At 38.5% G+C, this 15,413-nt stretch overlaps 1 protein-coding gene across 2 annotated transcripts in view; it reads right to left on the bottom strand.

Moving 5' to 3' along the window:
- MYO7B (myosin VIIB) overlaps window positions 1–15,413 on the bottom strand; it is a 255,392-nt gene that overhangs the window by 131,787 nt on the left and 108,192 nt on the right. For both annotated transcript variants that reach the window (XM_073674582.1, XM_073674581.1), the window contains exons 9-17: window positions 15,212–15,365; window positions 14,925–15,001; window positions 14,004–14,123; window positions 10,308–10,450; window positions 9,829–10,039; window positions 7,159–7,294; window positions 6,740–6,897; window positions 5,558–5,695; window positions 4,615–4,773 (exon numbers count right to left, since the gene is read on the bottom strand). In XM_073674582.1, the coding sequence (XP_073530683.1) occupies window positions 4,615–4,773; window positions 5,558–5,695; window positions 6,740–6,897; window positions 7,159–7,294; window positions 9,829–10,039; window positions 10,308–10,450; window positions 14,004–14,123; window positions 14,925–15,001; window positions 15,212–15,365 (1,296 nt within the window). The remainder of the gene's footprint in view (window positions 1–4,614; window positions 4,774–5,557; window positions 5,696–6,739; window positions 6,898–7,158; window positions 7,295–9,828; window positions 10,040–10,307; window positions 10,451–14,003; window positions 14,124–14,924; window positions 15,002–15,211; window positions 15,366–15,413) is intronic.

Raw genomic sequence — 15,413 nt, 5'->3', positions numbered from 1 at the left:
TCGGTCCAGGAGCGAGGGGTGGCTGCAGTCCCAGCTGTCGGACTTGCTTGTGACTGCCAGGAGTGAGGATGCGCCATCGGGATCAGGAAGGAGAGCTACGAGGATGCGGCCCCGGAGAGATTTTCCCCTGAGGTGAACACGTGCGCCAGGCGAAAGCTGCGGAGCCCCTCCGGGGACCCTGCGGGAGGTGAGCGCGGCGGTGTGGTCCACCGCCGCCGGGCTCGCACCGGCGGGAATCCGCCCAGCTGGCCTGGTGGAGCTGCAGCACCGCTCACGCCGCTCACACACCGGAAGTTCGGCATATATCGCGGTGAGTATGCTTCAATGTCTGGTCTGTTACCAGTTGGTTTAATGTCTTTGGGAATGGAGCGTAGTCAGTTGGGCGGGCCTAGCGGGAGAAATGTTAGCGGGGTAAGGTAACTGGGACAGTTGCACCTGAGCTTAGGGATGTTTTAACTAGTTTGTTGCAGGTTTTGGCAAGGTTAGATGGTAGGTCAGTGGCTGGGGCAGGGGTTTCTCCCGCAGGGGCGTAGGTTCCCGGGCAGTTGGTTGCGCCACGGGTCTGTGGGGAGTTGAGCATGGCAGTGGTGGGGGAGGATGGGGCATCCTCAGGTGTGTCTGTGCAAAATGAGAAAGAGAAAGGGGAGGCCGTAAAAATTGACGATCAAGCGAGAGGGGAGGTTTACGTGTGCTTTGAGAGTCCGTTGGGGCACACTTGAAGAAGGAAGTGAAAGAAAAAGTTTGGAAGGATGAATATGTGGAAATTTTTTCGCTCCTCCCTCTGGAAAAGTTTAATTTGGATAAGGGAAAGAAGGATGATAGTAAAAAGAAGAGGAGTAGAAGTGGAGGCTGATTCCTCAGACATTCGTAAACTGGCTGCAAGCGTTTGCAATACTAACTAGTGTTATTGGGGAAAAAACACCGGAAAATTGCTCGGGCCTTTTTTGTTACCAGGACTCTATTGGGGAGGCACATCGTATTTATGGTGGGCAGATGTGGTTAAGATACGATGAGCAGTTTCGGCAGAGGAAGGTGGTAAGGCCTGAGATTAGGTGGGATCAAAAGGACATAGGGCTGTGGCTAAAGGTTATGGCTCCAGCTAGGTATGGGCAGTCCTTTCACGGGGGTGGAAGCAGTGGGGCACAAGCAGTTGGTCATGGAGGAAGCAATCAAGGGGCACAAGGTTCAAAAGAGAAGACAGGAACATGCTGGCAATTTAATGACGGCCAGTGTAAGTATGGGAGCAGTTGCAAATTTAAACATGTGTGCCCCCATTGCAGCGGTAGCTAACACGGGGCATCAAAATGTTTTAAAAAAGGAAAAGGGAAGACTTCAGTGGGTTCCAGTTAAGGGGGTGACTCCATTGAGACCTCATGCAATGGCCCCCTTTCTAAATAGGTACCTGGATCGGTTGAAGGCCGCTGTTATTTTTGAAGGTTTTTCGGAAGGTTTTAGGATTCCGCCACCTAGTCAATTTGAGGTCGGAGTCTCTTTACCCGGGAGTGGTTAGCGAGAAGTTGAGGAAGGAGGTGGAACTTAGTAGGATAGCGGGTCCTTTTCAGAGTTTACCGCGGGATGACGTGATGATTTCTCCGTTGGGGGTGGTACCTAAGAAGAAACCCAATAAGTTTCGGTTGATTCAACATTTGTCTTATCCAAAGGGGCTTTCGGTTAATGATGGTATCGCGCAAGAGTTTTGTTCAGTGGAGTATACTTCATTTGATGCAGCGGTGCAATGGGTTAGGAGATACGGGCCTGGGTCATGGTTAGCTAAGACTGGTATTGAGTCGTCATTTCGGCTGCTGCCCGTGCACCCAGAGAGTATCGTGTTGTTAGGTTGTTTTTGGAACGGCGAGTATTACGTGGATCGATATTTGCCGATGGGTTGCGCAAATTCCTATTCTTTGTTTGAGACTTTTAGTAGCTTTTTGGAATGGGTGGTGAGGGAAGTGGCTTCGTGCAGTCGGTCATTCCTTATTTGGATGACTTTTTGTTTATCGGCCCTCTGGAGTCGTTCGTATGTAGGAATTTGTTGGCAACAATAGTTTGGAGTTCCTTTAGCGAAGAAGAAGACGGAAGGGCCTTGCACCGTTCTAAGTTTTTTAGGGATTTTAATTGATTCAGACAGGATGGAATGTCGCTTGACGGAGGATAAACTGAGTCTCCTAAGGCAAGAATTGGTCAGAGCTGGAAAGTTACACAAGGTGACTTTGAAAGAGTCACTGTTAGGTAGACTGAATTTTGCGTGCAGGATTATGCCAATGGGCAGGATTTTTTGTTGTAGATTGTCACAGGCAACAGCAGGTGTGCGGGTGCCCCACCATTTCATATGGTTAAACAAGGAACTGAAGGGAGATTTGCGAGTTTGGAAGTTGTTCTTGGAAAATTATAATGGTAGGTTTCTAATTCAGCATGAGTTTCTCAGCAGTTTTGATTGTGATATTTATACGGACGCGACTGGTGGCGTCGGGTATGGGGCCTATTGTAAGGGTCGGTGGAGTGTTGGTGAATGGCCGAAGTCGTGGATAGAGAAGGACTTTACAAAGAACCTGGCTCTGTTGGAACTATTTCCTATTATTGTGGCAGTTCCAATTTGGGGGGAGAATTTTGCAAATAGGAGATTGCGTTTCCATTGTGACAATATGGGAGCAGTGTCAGTAATTAATAGTTTGTCAGCCTCATCGCCTCCGGTTATTAAGTTGGTTAGGGAGTTGTTCTTCGTTGTCTTGAATTGAATGTCTGGATTACAGCAGTCCATATCCCAGGTGTGCAGAATTCTATTTCAGATTCCTTGTCTCGTTTACAGAGGGATCGATATTGGGCATTGGCGCCGGAGGCGGTGGACGTGGGACAGGAATGCCCTTCGCATCTGTGGCATCTGGTTATGGCCGAGCAGGACGGTTGATAAGGGAGTCAATTACCAAGCATTCAAATGAACGCCATCCTCCAACCAAAAATTTCCAACTCCTTCCTCAAGCTCATAATGTCTAACACTACCCCCCCATTTCTGAATACAAAACTTGATACAGCCCTGTTCAACTTTATCCATGCCCTGTTAATCCCCTTCCCTGATCTAGCCTCCCTCCATTTTAGTCTTGGCACAATATCTGACCAAACTGTCAATACTTCCGGAAAAGACGCCCACAATCTACGAACATCAAAACGTATGTCTCTTATCAATTTTTCTAACAGGCCTTGACCCCAAATCATTCCCCCCTATGTGCACCACCGAAATATCTGGTGTTCTATCCAACCGCGACGCCTTGTGGAATTCAGGAAGAAACCTTCTCCAAACCATTCCCCCCTTGCCTTGGCAATTCAGGAAGGGATTGTGAGGGCCTTGGTGGTTTTGGGGCACTCACGAGCCTAAGGTGTCAGGGCTGTTCGTGGTTGGCGGTGGGTGGGGCTCTTGGAGTTGGGAAAGCAAATGACGGTGGAACGATTTTTTGCAGTATCACAGGCAGTTTTAAATGGAATGGGGGGATCTGGCATTTGTTTTGGGCTCTGGACGGGGTTTTACCCTGGGAACTTTTTGGTGGATAATCTTTCACGTAAGGTGGAAGTATGGTGCCCTTGAGCTGGTGGTGTACGGCTGAGGGTAACATGGCGGTTTGAGTTTTAGTTTTATTCATGCCAGATCTATTAGCTCCAAGAACCCTCCCCTCATATTTATTTGTTTTATAACACTGTTTAGTATTTTATGTTGTTTGATAATAAAATGGCCGCTGTGGCCAAATTTATCCAACTATAAAGAAGCAGTGTTTTATTCGGGGCGAAAAGAAGATGAGTGTCTGGAGTGGGGGAAAAGGATTACTTTTAAGGAGGAAGCTGGATTGGCTGTACACGGTCATGTGTTGGCTAAGACATAAAAAGGCTAGCAACTAGTACTATTTTTTAGGTCCATACTCCAGTGAAATTTTATGAAAGAGGGTTTCCGTATCCTTTGCCTGGTAGAGAAAACCTTTGGTTTTTGAAGAATTCCTCCTCAGGGTGATGTAGATAGCAATTTTCTACCTCAGAAGGCTGTTCGTCAGCTTTCTTATGAATATCAATTATATCTGTCTATCTCGGCCCCTAGAGATCTTCACATTGAAAATGGCACACTGTTTGCATCAGACTTAGATGTAAATTTAAAACCAAACTCATTACAGTTCAATACTTGCAAAATTGCTGAAAGTATTTGTGTTCTGCCCAACCACAACTAAAAGATAGCTTTGCCAGATTTTGGCTAGATATTTATCTTCCCATGCTACTTTTTGAGAAATCTATTGGGCTTTCAACAGCCCAGAAAACAGTTGGTATACATCCGGGCACAATGGCTCCTCATCGCGGTGCCTTTGATTTGGTGGTAACAATGACTATTGAACAAAAAAAACGAATTGTTCAGCAGGTTGAACTCCAGTAATTCCAATATAAATGAGTATCTATAGCTTCAAAATTTACTAATATGAAATAAATTAAAACCCACTCCTATTAGGCATTTATAAGTGTTGAAGATGGTAAAACCCATTTAACATTTGCTGAAATGTCAAAATCCGATCAAGAATTAAATGATAATAAATATATTATTAAATATGAAGTTATATATTTTGGTCAAAAACATTCAATATTTACCTTACTGCGACTAGGGGAGTTTAATGGTAGCAACACTCGAAAACGGTTGAAGAAATCAGAAAAACTGTAACGTATTGGGTACCCTGCCTTCCTGATTCGTATAGTCTCCATCATTCCAGAGTATCTCAGTTGTCGGATACATAGTTCTCGATCAAACAGCTAAGGAAACATGCAGATTACAAATTGGAGAGGTATATACAGATTGACATGATTTATACAAGAATCAAGTAGTTTTCTCTTGATCTTTGTCTTTTTCATTATACTATTATATTTTATTTTTCACACATTTGATCTAGTCCAACATCTCTTTTTTGCATCTGGAAGAAAAAAAATCATGCATGAAACCAGGATTCTCTCTTTGCTGATCTTTTAATTCCTTCGTTAAGTAGGAATGAATGCATTTTTTCAAATTGTGCAGCATACAGGTCAAAAAATCTGGAAATATAAAAACCGTAAAATTTAAAATATGATATGCACCAAATTAAAAAAATTTATCTAGCCACTTTTTTTGCGCACACATTTTCATTTTTTCTCAGCTCTCAGTTTTGTTGTGTGAATCAAAATAGTTTTCCAGGCTTCTATTTATTTAGTAAGCCCTTTAAAAACTACATAAAAAATACTTTTTTAATTTGATTCATAAGTGACATACTTATTTTACAACATTTGTTTAACATTTCAGGTCACAAAAATGTTTAACATTTAGCTTGCACTCAAAAACCAAGATGAAAATTTGGAAACCATATTAATTTACATGTGTTTAAGATTTGGCCGTTGAGCTGGGTTCTCAGAAAAGGCTTTGCTTGGGTTTTACTTCGCCAAGCATATCCATAAAGGGCCCTAAATGAAACTCCATTGCGTATAAACTGGGATTTTAATAAAAAAAATATATGTATACCACATACACATGTACAGTATGTTTATCAATATGATAGATCACACCTACCAAAGGCTTCTTGAACTCATTAGGTTTGAGGCAGCGAACAAAATAAGGTTGACAATTGCCTAAAATTTTCATCAGCTGCTCCAAGGACTGTTTGAATTGACCTCCAAGAGTATGTAAGGACTTATTTGTATCTGTGATCTGCAGTTAGAATATAACATGTTATATATTTTGTTTGGTAGACTGGGGTTCAGGTTAATATTAGCTTGAACATTACAAAACTACGTAGTCCTTTACTATGTATGTAATATCCATCAAAAATGGATTTGACCATCAATGAATAATATGTTTTGAGCATATTATTCTCACAGGAACTGTTTGGTGAATTTGATCTTCTGTGCAAACCTACTTTTTTTTTACTGTACGAAGGGAATATCACCAACCAAAATGTAAGCAATAGTATTCAATTATTTAATGTTTGTGTTTATTGTACAGAATATAGGAAGTTCACTGTCAAGTCATAGGCAATACAGCTACAGACAGCTAGAATTTGATAGATCAGTTGTATATGCAAAGGATTTTGGAGCTCATTATCAGAATAAAAAAATATATATGCTTACATTATAAAATTAATCAGCAATTTTTTTGAGATTTTTAGATTAAAAAATGGCATTCAAGGATGGAAATTTTATTTAAAGGGAACCTATCAAGTCTGATAATGCTTTTAACCTTCAGATATAGGGTTACTCCACCAGTTAATAGCATCATGAAGGTACCCGGCCACTGTACTGAAAGTGCAGCACCCGGGAGAAAGTGAAATTTATTTCTCCTAGCAGTCGTCGGCTTTCAGTTATACAGTTGTGCCTATGCATCTACAGTCACCATTCATCGCCTTGGGAGTGGCGGATATAAGCATGCCCCGGCACTCTGACTGACAGCTTGGCTCTGCACTGATGAGTGCCAGGGCGTGCTTACAGCGACCACTTACAATATTAACATGAAGATTAACCCTATAGCTGCAGGTTAATATCTTTATCTGACCTGACAGGTTCCCTTATAGAAAAAAATTCACCTCTTTTGGTGAGAAATCATTGTGCTGCCTATATTATTTACGTCTTCTTCCTTATGGATTGTTAGCCTGTTCACATAAAAACATTACAAAAATCCTAATACTACATAACAATATGCAGCCACCCATGCAATCAAATGCCACAACTAAACGTTAGGTGACATGAAGAAGCTAACCTTCTGATAGTTAAGGCCTGTGTTTCTAATAATTCCACGAACAGAAGTGTTGGAATTTTTTTCCACTTGGAAAATTTGCTTTAGGAATTTACTGGTAGATGAATGCATCAACAGGATGAGATCGGTGCTTAGCAAATCACGATTTTTGTCCAGGAATCCTTAATATAAAAAAAAATAAATGAGTAAAGCATTCTTAATCATGAACAGAAAAATTTGTGTTTTTTTGTTTTTTACTGTTTATTTTTTTCTCTATTTTCTTTTCAAATATAAGATGAAATAAATATGTCTAGTACACATATAAACATTGCACTATATATAAACAATACTAAATGCTAATAAGCTACTTTACATATTGTATCACACTACAAAACACCTACAACATTTGTATATCAAAAACAAACAAAATACATAGCACTCACCTTCTGTTTCGTAATACACAAGTCCTGCAAAATGGTTTATCCCAAATTTTGTGTCATGTACACTTTTAGGCGCAATGTAAATATTGCTTTTGCCATGAATGCTATTCAATTTAATTAGCATAGTAGCATCAGTTCCCTGAAGAAAAAAATAATAATGTAACCAATTCAATTCATGGTGGAAACTAATATATTGTACACATATTGTTGGGACACTACTAATTGATACACTTATATGGCTAATATCTAGTCTATTTTGGGGTACAATTATAAGCTTAACTGTTTAGCAAAACTATGTAACACCTCTGACTATGTAACACCTCTGTGTATAGATGTATTTGGACCGCTATAAAAATAATAGGGCATAGCACATTATATGGGTAGTATTAAGAGGTAACATTATAAAATCAATGTGAAGTGATACTTCTAAATGGTCACTAACTAGTATCTGATACAAAATTACAGGTGTACACTTATATATTGCTCCCAGTAATGTATCAATATTAATATATAGTATTTTATGTGGCACAGCTAAGTCTGCATCTTTCTATGCTTTAATTTATGGGCAGGAGCTTTAGCATTGAGACACATGCTACACTGATAAACATAGGAAGATTTTTTCCTGTCTAAAGAACTATAGAATTCTTCTTCTTTACTGGCATATTGTACTGGTACATAAGGATACTATATACCAATACATCTGCATATACCTGTATGATAGAGGTAAAATAAAAGTCAAGGGATTTTTTTTTCCTACAAAATTATATCAAAAGAATGAAATAGAATTACAATTATCACACTTTTTAATACACTAAGCAAAATAAGCATCATAGACAAATAAATAACATGGGCATATTTGGTATCCCTGCAATAGTAACAACCCATAAAACACAGTAAACAGATTATTTATGCTGATTGATGAGTGACATAAAAAATTGTGTGATTTTTTTCACAGTGGCATGTAAGGTGTTCAATAGGGAGATAGCTTCCATTGTCACTCCATTGGCTTCCTGCAACACGATCGCGGTTAGAAGATGGTTGCTATGGCAAACAAAAGGCCTAGCACTGGGGTCCCCAGGTTTGCCATAAATCAAGGTTGCCTACCAGTATCCCAGTGACAGGTTGGAAAAAGCTTTGCACTATATAAGTAGTGCAATGTACTATCTAGTTGATCAAAGATCACCAGTTCAAGTCCCCTTGAGTGATTAACAAACATTGTAAAAAATATACTTTTAAGTGCATAAACCAAAAAAAAGTTTTGTTTTCTGAATACAGAGTTGTTTAATCCAACAGCAAACAAATGCCCAATAAAGAAAACACATACCTACTATAACCTAATCTGTAATGACCAGTGCAATAAGACTATATACAATATTTTTCTCAGTGATCAGGATGAACGCTGTGATAGCGTTCTCCTCAATCACATCAAGCTGTCTCTGGACTATAGAATACACACTTTTAGTACGATTTTCCTTGCTAAAATGTGCGTCTTAAAATCCAAAATATACAGTCATTATTTAGCCTGTACAGCCACAAAAAAAGTAAAATGAAAGACTGCGCCACTATTGCCATTTTTGTTCATCTTGCCTCACATAAATTAAAATAAAAATTAACAAAAAGACCTATGTTCCCTAAAACGGTACTATTAAAATGTACAGCTTTTTATCAAAAAAAACAAGCTTCATACTGCATAGTAAATGAAAAATTAAAATATTATGGCTCTCAGTATATGATGTAAAAAATATTTTTTAAGTGATTTTCCAGTGCAAAAGTAGGAAAATATTAATTTAGAATTGGTTATCACTGCAATCTTTTTGATGCTGTAAAACTATATTTTCATTTGTCCTGCATGCCGAACTCTCCCATTCCCCCCCCCCAAAAAAAAAACAGTGTCAGAATTGCTGTTTTTGTGTTCATCCCTTGTACAAAAAATGGAATAAAAAGTTATAAAAAAAAGTTGTATGTATGAACGCAAAAATGAGAAATGTGAAAACTATACCTTGCTCTCTAAAAAAAGCCCCCACAAAGCTGATTTGAAAGAAAAATATAAACTTACAACTTTCGTGTTCTTGCGACGCAAAAACTAATTATTTTAATTTTTAAAACAATGTATTTATATATTATTATATATTTATATTAGCAATAAAACATACACAAAATTACATACATTTGTTTTCACATAGTTATGCTGACCCACAGAAACAGATAACACTTTATTTGTACAGCAAATAAAAAGTATAACATTTAAAATGTAAAAATACAGAATTGCTGTTTTTTTATACCTTCCCATAAAGGGTTAATAAAAGCTACATATTGGGTTTTATGAACCCCAAAATGTTTCCAATGACAAATACAACTCATCCCACAAAAAGGCAAGCCCTCATACACCCTCCAGTCCTTCAGGCATTAAGCAAGGACCAAAGCCATCTCATTTCTAATAGAAAGCTATCTTGTCAAGACATCAGCAGCATTACTAATCATACTAATCATGAAAATTTAGGGCTATGAGCTCTAATGAGAAAGTGTCCATATTGTCTAAAACAACCAGTTTTTTTTACACTGGGTGGAAAAAAATAAATAAATAACTTTTTTTAATATAGATAACAAGGTCTATTTCTTATAGGACTTTTAGAAAAAAATATACAAAAAAAAAAGTAAATAAAAAATCCTTACCTGTGGAAATTTACTTTCCTCATCTATGAGAGAGATGATGTTCATGGGTCGGAGTGCAATGATATCTAAAGCACGCTGGTTATCAGTGAAATCAATATGCTGCCAGGGTATTTGTTCTGCATTGTATTCCTCTTGCTCAAGTTTAAATATATGACGTACAAAAAACTGCTGAAGATGTTCATTTGCAAAATTAATGCAAAGTTGTTCAAAGCTAGAATGATAAACAACAAATGATTGTATCAACCTTAGTTGAGATAGCATATTCAACTTTAGGGTGATATTTCAAAACGATCCTTCCCCCAATACGGTCATGTTACTCTTTACTTTTACTAATGCAATCTTTTGCTAGCTGACTATAAAATTGCTTCAATTTAAGAAATTTAAAAAATCCTACATATGTTTTGTTAAAGGGGTTGTGCGGTACTTTAGATTACCTGTTTTTTTTAATTAAAGCAACTTACCTATTTAAAGCAACTTACCTATTTGTGTTAAAATGTTCAAAGCCAAAAATATCTAATAGTCCAATAGACCTTCGCTCAATCCCAAGATCTTTAGATGCTGGAGTGAAAATAGCTTCATTAATTTTATTTACTATCCACATGAACATTCGACCATAAAGACCCTGCAATAGAATCATTTATTACAATTATTTTCTCTACAAATGTCCTGAGAATAGTTGAATTCCTTAACATTGTCCTTTCAGACTTGGGAGAGTGATAATAATCTCTGCACCATAGTATGCTGGATCTTGGAGCTATGAGTATTAGCACCAGACAAATTAATATCAGTGTCCATTAGTAACAAATATCTGAAACTAAATATACTAGTGGGGGTGGTATTCATAATGTACTTTATACAAATTTTGTAAAGTAGAAAAACATTTAGCAATTTTTAATGTTTTTATGTCAGTCCAGCCACTTTTCTTAAAAGCGGATGGGGCTTGATGGAGGGGAGTATGGCCTCCAGAATAGTAGCTATCCTGAAAGTCAATATCAACCCTTTAACAAGCCTTGCCATATGGCTTAGGATGATTGGCAGCTTTCTGTGTACACTGGACATTGACAAAAGCTGCTAATCATTGATGGGACGGGGTTAAACAGAGAAGGGGGAATACATGGCACAGAGCCTTGCCACATGACTTAGGATAAAAACCAAACCAGAATAGAGATTCTGGATTGGCTTTTATCCTAAGTTATATGGCAAGGCTCGTTAAAGGGTCACTATAAACTTTTAGGATTGCTATTTCCAATAGGTGGCGCTAGAGTTTAAGCCCTATTCCTCTCTAAAGAGGCAATTTGCATATTTAATTACCCAGAGGAGCATTGCATGGCGTATAAGTCTCCTCACTCTGACATGCCAGGCCTGACGTATCAATCTCCACAAGGAGCCGGAGATTATCACTAGAGGACTAGTTGTCTTGTGCCATGTATTCCCCACTCTATGTAATCCCACCCCATGAATGATTAGCAGCTTTTGTCAGTGTCCAGTGTACACGGAAACCTGCCCATCAGTGGTGTGGGCGGTGTTATACATGGCTCAGCAGTCAGAGACCTGGTAGATCTGCAGCAGAGAAAACAGTGATTTTATCAAAACCACACCAAGCAACTCAGTAAGTGATACATTGCTGGAATCAGCGTCTCTGCACCTCCATCATGCTGCTCTTAGATTAAATAGCGAAAACGTAGTGACAGATTCCCTTTGAAAAGCTGGCAGCAACCTGAGAGTAGGAAGCAAAATGCCTGAACAAGATGCAGAGCAAGATCTCTGGGCTACTGTATACAATGTTAGGTATCTGTGCTAGCAACTGGTCAGCTAAAGCAATCACTTAACGCTCCAGCTCTGATTCTACTCGGCATGCTAAATTGATAAACATCATCAGTTCTTTTACTGTGTGTTGATGAACTATGTAGCTACTGCCATTATGTCTCCATAAATCAACTGGCAAGGAGTTGTATTGCTGTTCTTACAACTGCAGTAATGCTCCCAGAATAATACATGGGGGTTTATTTGTGTCTAGTCTCTATTTGTGTATGTGGGAAGTAGATATGCATTTCTGAAATGTGTAGGTGTGTGTATATATATCTGTATATACACAGCGAGTGATATAAGTATTGAACACGTCACCAATTTCAAAGTAAATATATTTGTCAAGGTGCTATTGACGTGAAATTCTCACCATCCAACAGCCCATCCAATCCTCACAGGCAAAGAAATTAAATAATAGATGTCCATAAATTAAGTTATGTGTAATGATGAGAAATGACACAGGGAAAAAGTATTGAACATTCTTACTGAAATATATTTAATTCTTTATACAAAAGTCTTTGGTGATGAGAGCACTAAGATGCTTCCTGTATGGAGAAACTAGTTGCATGCATTGCTCAGGTGTGATTTTGGCCTATTCTTCCACACAAACACTCTTCAAAGCCTGAAGGTCCCATGGGCTCCCTCTATGAACTCTGAGCTTTAGTTCCATCCATAAATTTTCTATTGGATTCAGGTCAGGTGATTGGCTGGGCCATTCTAGCAGGTTTATTTTCTTTCTCTGAAACCAATTGAGAGTTTCCTTGGCTGTGTGTTTGGGATCATTGTCTTGCTGAATTGTCCACCCTTGTTTCATCTTCATCATCTCGGTAGATGGCAGCAGATTTTTATCAAGAATGTTTTGGTACATTTGTCCATTAATCCTTCCTTCAGTTATATGAAGTTTTCCAGTGCCGTATGCTGAAAAACAGCACCACACCATGATGTTCACACCTCCAAGCTTCACTGTTGGTATGGTGTTTTTGTGGTGATATGCAGTGCCTTTTGGCCTACAAACAAGGTGTGTATTATGGCATCCAAAGAGTTCAATGTTGGTCTCATCTGTCCAGACAATATTCTCCCATTATTTCACATGCTTGTCTAAATGTTGTTAAGCAAAAGATAAACACGCTTAAACATGCTTTTTGTTCAGCAATGGAGTTTTGCGTGGTGAGCGTGCATACAGGCCATGGAGGTTGAGTGTATTACTTATAGTTTTCTTTGAAACAATTGTACTGCTGATTCCAGGTCTTTCTGTAGCTCTACACAGGTGGTCCTTGGCTCTTGGACAACTCTTCTGATACTTCTTTTCATTCCTCTCTGCATGATTTCAGAGAGCACCTAGTCGTGGCTGGTATATGGTGACATAATGTTCTTTCCACTCTCAGATTGTGGCCTCGACAGTGTTCACTTCAACCGTTCAGTAATTTAGAAATTCATCCATAACCAATGCCACCAGTACCTTTTGCAACAATAAGGTTGAGAAGGTCTCGAGACCGCTCTTTGGTTTTACCCATCATGAGATGTTTCTTGTGTGGCACCTTGGTAATGAGACCCTTTTTTATCGGCCATCAGTTGAACCAGCTGATATTATTTTTCACTAAGGGGCAGGTTTGCTTTCTAATTACTGATAGATTTCAGCTGGTATCATGACTTTCCATGGCTTTTTGCACCTCTTTCTTCATGTGTTCAATACTTTTTACATGTGTTGTTTCTCATTATTACACAAAACTTAATTTATGGACATATATGGTCTGATGTCTTAGCCTGTGTGGATTGAGTGGGTTGTTACCAACAACTTACAAGAATGTCATGTCAATAGCACCTTTAGAAATATATTTACCTAGAAAATTGGTGACATGCGCAAAACTTACCGTCTTTCAGCCACTGTGTATACATATAACTCGTGTATATATATAACTCGTACATATATATTTTATGCAATATATTTGCACCTTGTATAGTTTCCATTCATTAAAATGCTTGTATCTTTGCCCATTATGCTTATTTTTTATTAGAATGCTAAATTAAAGAGGTTCATTAGAGCTCTGATACACCGTATTCAGCCATACACCTTTATAACTTGCACTTTATCAGAACAGATTTTCAAGCTTTGGATGGAAGTATTGTTTTCATTCAGTGACACCAAGCAGACGTCTTAAAAATGGTAAAGAATGGTGAAGAAACAGAGACCCTTCTGATTTTTTATAAACATGTATCAACAGACTCAAAATTCAACACTATAGTCGTTTTCTAAGGATCTGCAGCACAAACATTGTCACTAGATTCAAGTTGCCAGAATCTACATACCATGCATTTAATGTTGTGAATGCAACTCCGTTATTTTATGCTTTGTTATACAATTGATTTACCTTAGTGAAAGCATCTCTGCCATCAGAAGCCTGTGAGCAACTCAGAGGTTTAGAAACGCTGTCTCCCCGAACTATGATGGTGTGTCTTGTAAGGCAACTTTTCAATTCCATTAGGTTCACCTAGTAAAAAAAAAATAAAATGTACTTATGATATATATATATTGTAGCACAGCCAGGTAGGGTAGGGTTAAATCCTAGCTCTACAGGCTCTGATTGGGAGCACCTAGCTGGCTTTGCATATAACCAGGCTAGGTGTTCACCTTAGTCAGTCTGCTGGGGGAAGCTGGACAGAACGGATTGTATTGGAGCTGAAGTCAGACAAACCAGAGTTTCTCCCTGAGAAGAGACTGCATAGGCTGTGTGCATCAAACTCCAAGTATCAGTGGTTGCTGTGGAGAATAGCTGTTGTGTTTGACCGGAGTGGGACTAGCTCAATCAAGTATGAGTAGCCAGGGTCAATTTTGTTTAGTTAGTGCCTGGATAAGGCTAGGAACTTTGTGTTTATGGTTTTCTTTTTCGGTGCTGTGAAACCTGTGAAAATAAACTTCACATTGTTTTGAAACAAGAATCCAGATTTTCAGGCTTCGGTTGGAAATATTGTTTTTATTCAGTGACATCAAGCCGAGATCTTAAAAATGGTAAAGAATGGTGAGGAAACAGAGACCCAAATTCAACTGTTTAGTCGTTTTCTAAAGATCTACAGCACAAATATACATGTAAATGAAAGAGACTACCAAACAACTCCCACTTTCACTCTCTCAGTTGACGTCCCCAGGGTTCCCAATAGGCACCTGTCTCTGATGGCTAATGGAAAGTCTAACTAGACCTACATGATATAGAAAATATTAGGATATGAAGTTGTTCAAAAGGATATATGAAGTATACAGTATATTACTGCTAAAACAATGCTTTCCTGGTTACCTCAAGCATTGCAGCTACAGTGGACAGATGTATGGACTCAGGAACATCACAGCCATCAATATTTCCAAACATTGCACCTACAAATAAAATACATATTATATATTATTGTATATATACCATATATAAATTTGATATAGAAAGATACATGCTATTTCAAGAAGGAATGATGTGACTACACCGTGAATATAAGTATCAAGACATATCAATATACAAGTATTGTAAAATGTTGATCATTTGATATGTACTATACAGAAAATCAGACATTTTCCTCACAAAAAAATTCATACTTTGGAAGTTAAGATTGCCCAGGTGCAGCATAGCAGCCAACAGTCTATTAATGTCCATTAGATCTTGATCAGAAAAAAGAAGAATCTTCATGGCAGAACGGACTTGTGTGTAGTCTCTGGCATCATTACGTCCCTCACACTCTGTGCAGTTACCCTACAAAAAAAAAGGAAAAATAACAACGGACGTGTTACTCTATGTCTT

Source organism: Phyllobates terribilis, unplaced genomic scaffold, assembly GCF_046119375.1.
Source record: "Phyllobates terribilis strain yellow unplaced genomic scaffold, ASM4611937v1 Scaffold_3__8_contigs__length_932513732, whole genome shotgun sequence".
In the NCBI taxonomy this organism is placed as follows: Eukaryota; Metazoa; Chordata; class Amphibia; order Anura; family Dendrobatidae; genus Phyllobates; species Phyllobates terribilis.
Note: the sequence above shows the minus strand (reverse complement) of the source record. Positions and strands in the feature narration are given on the sequence as shown.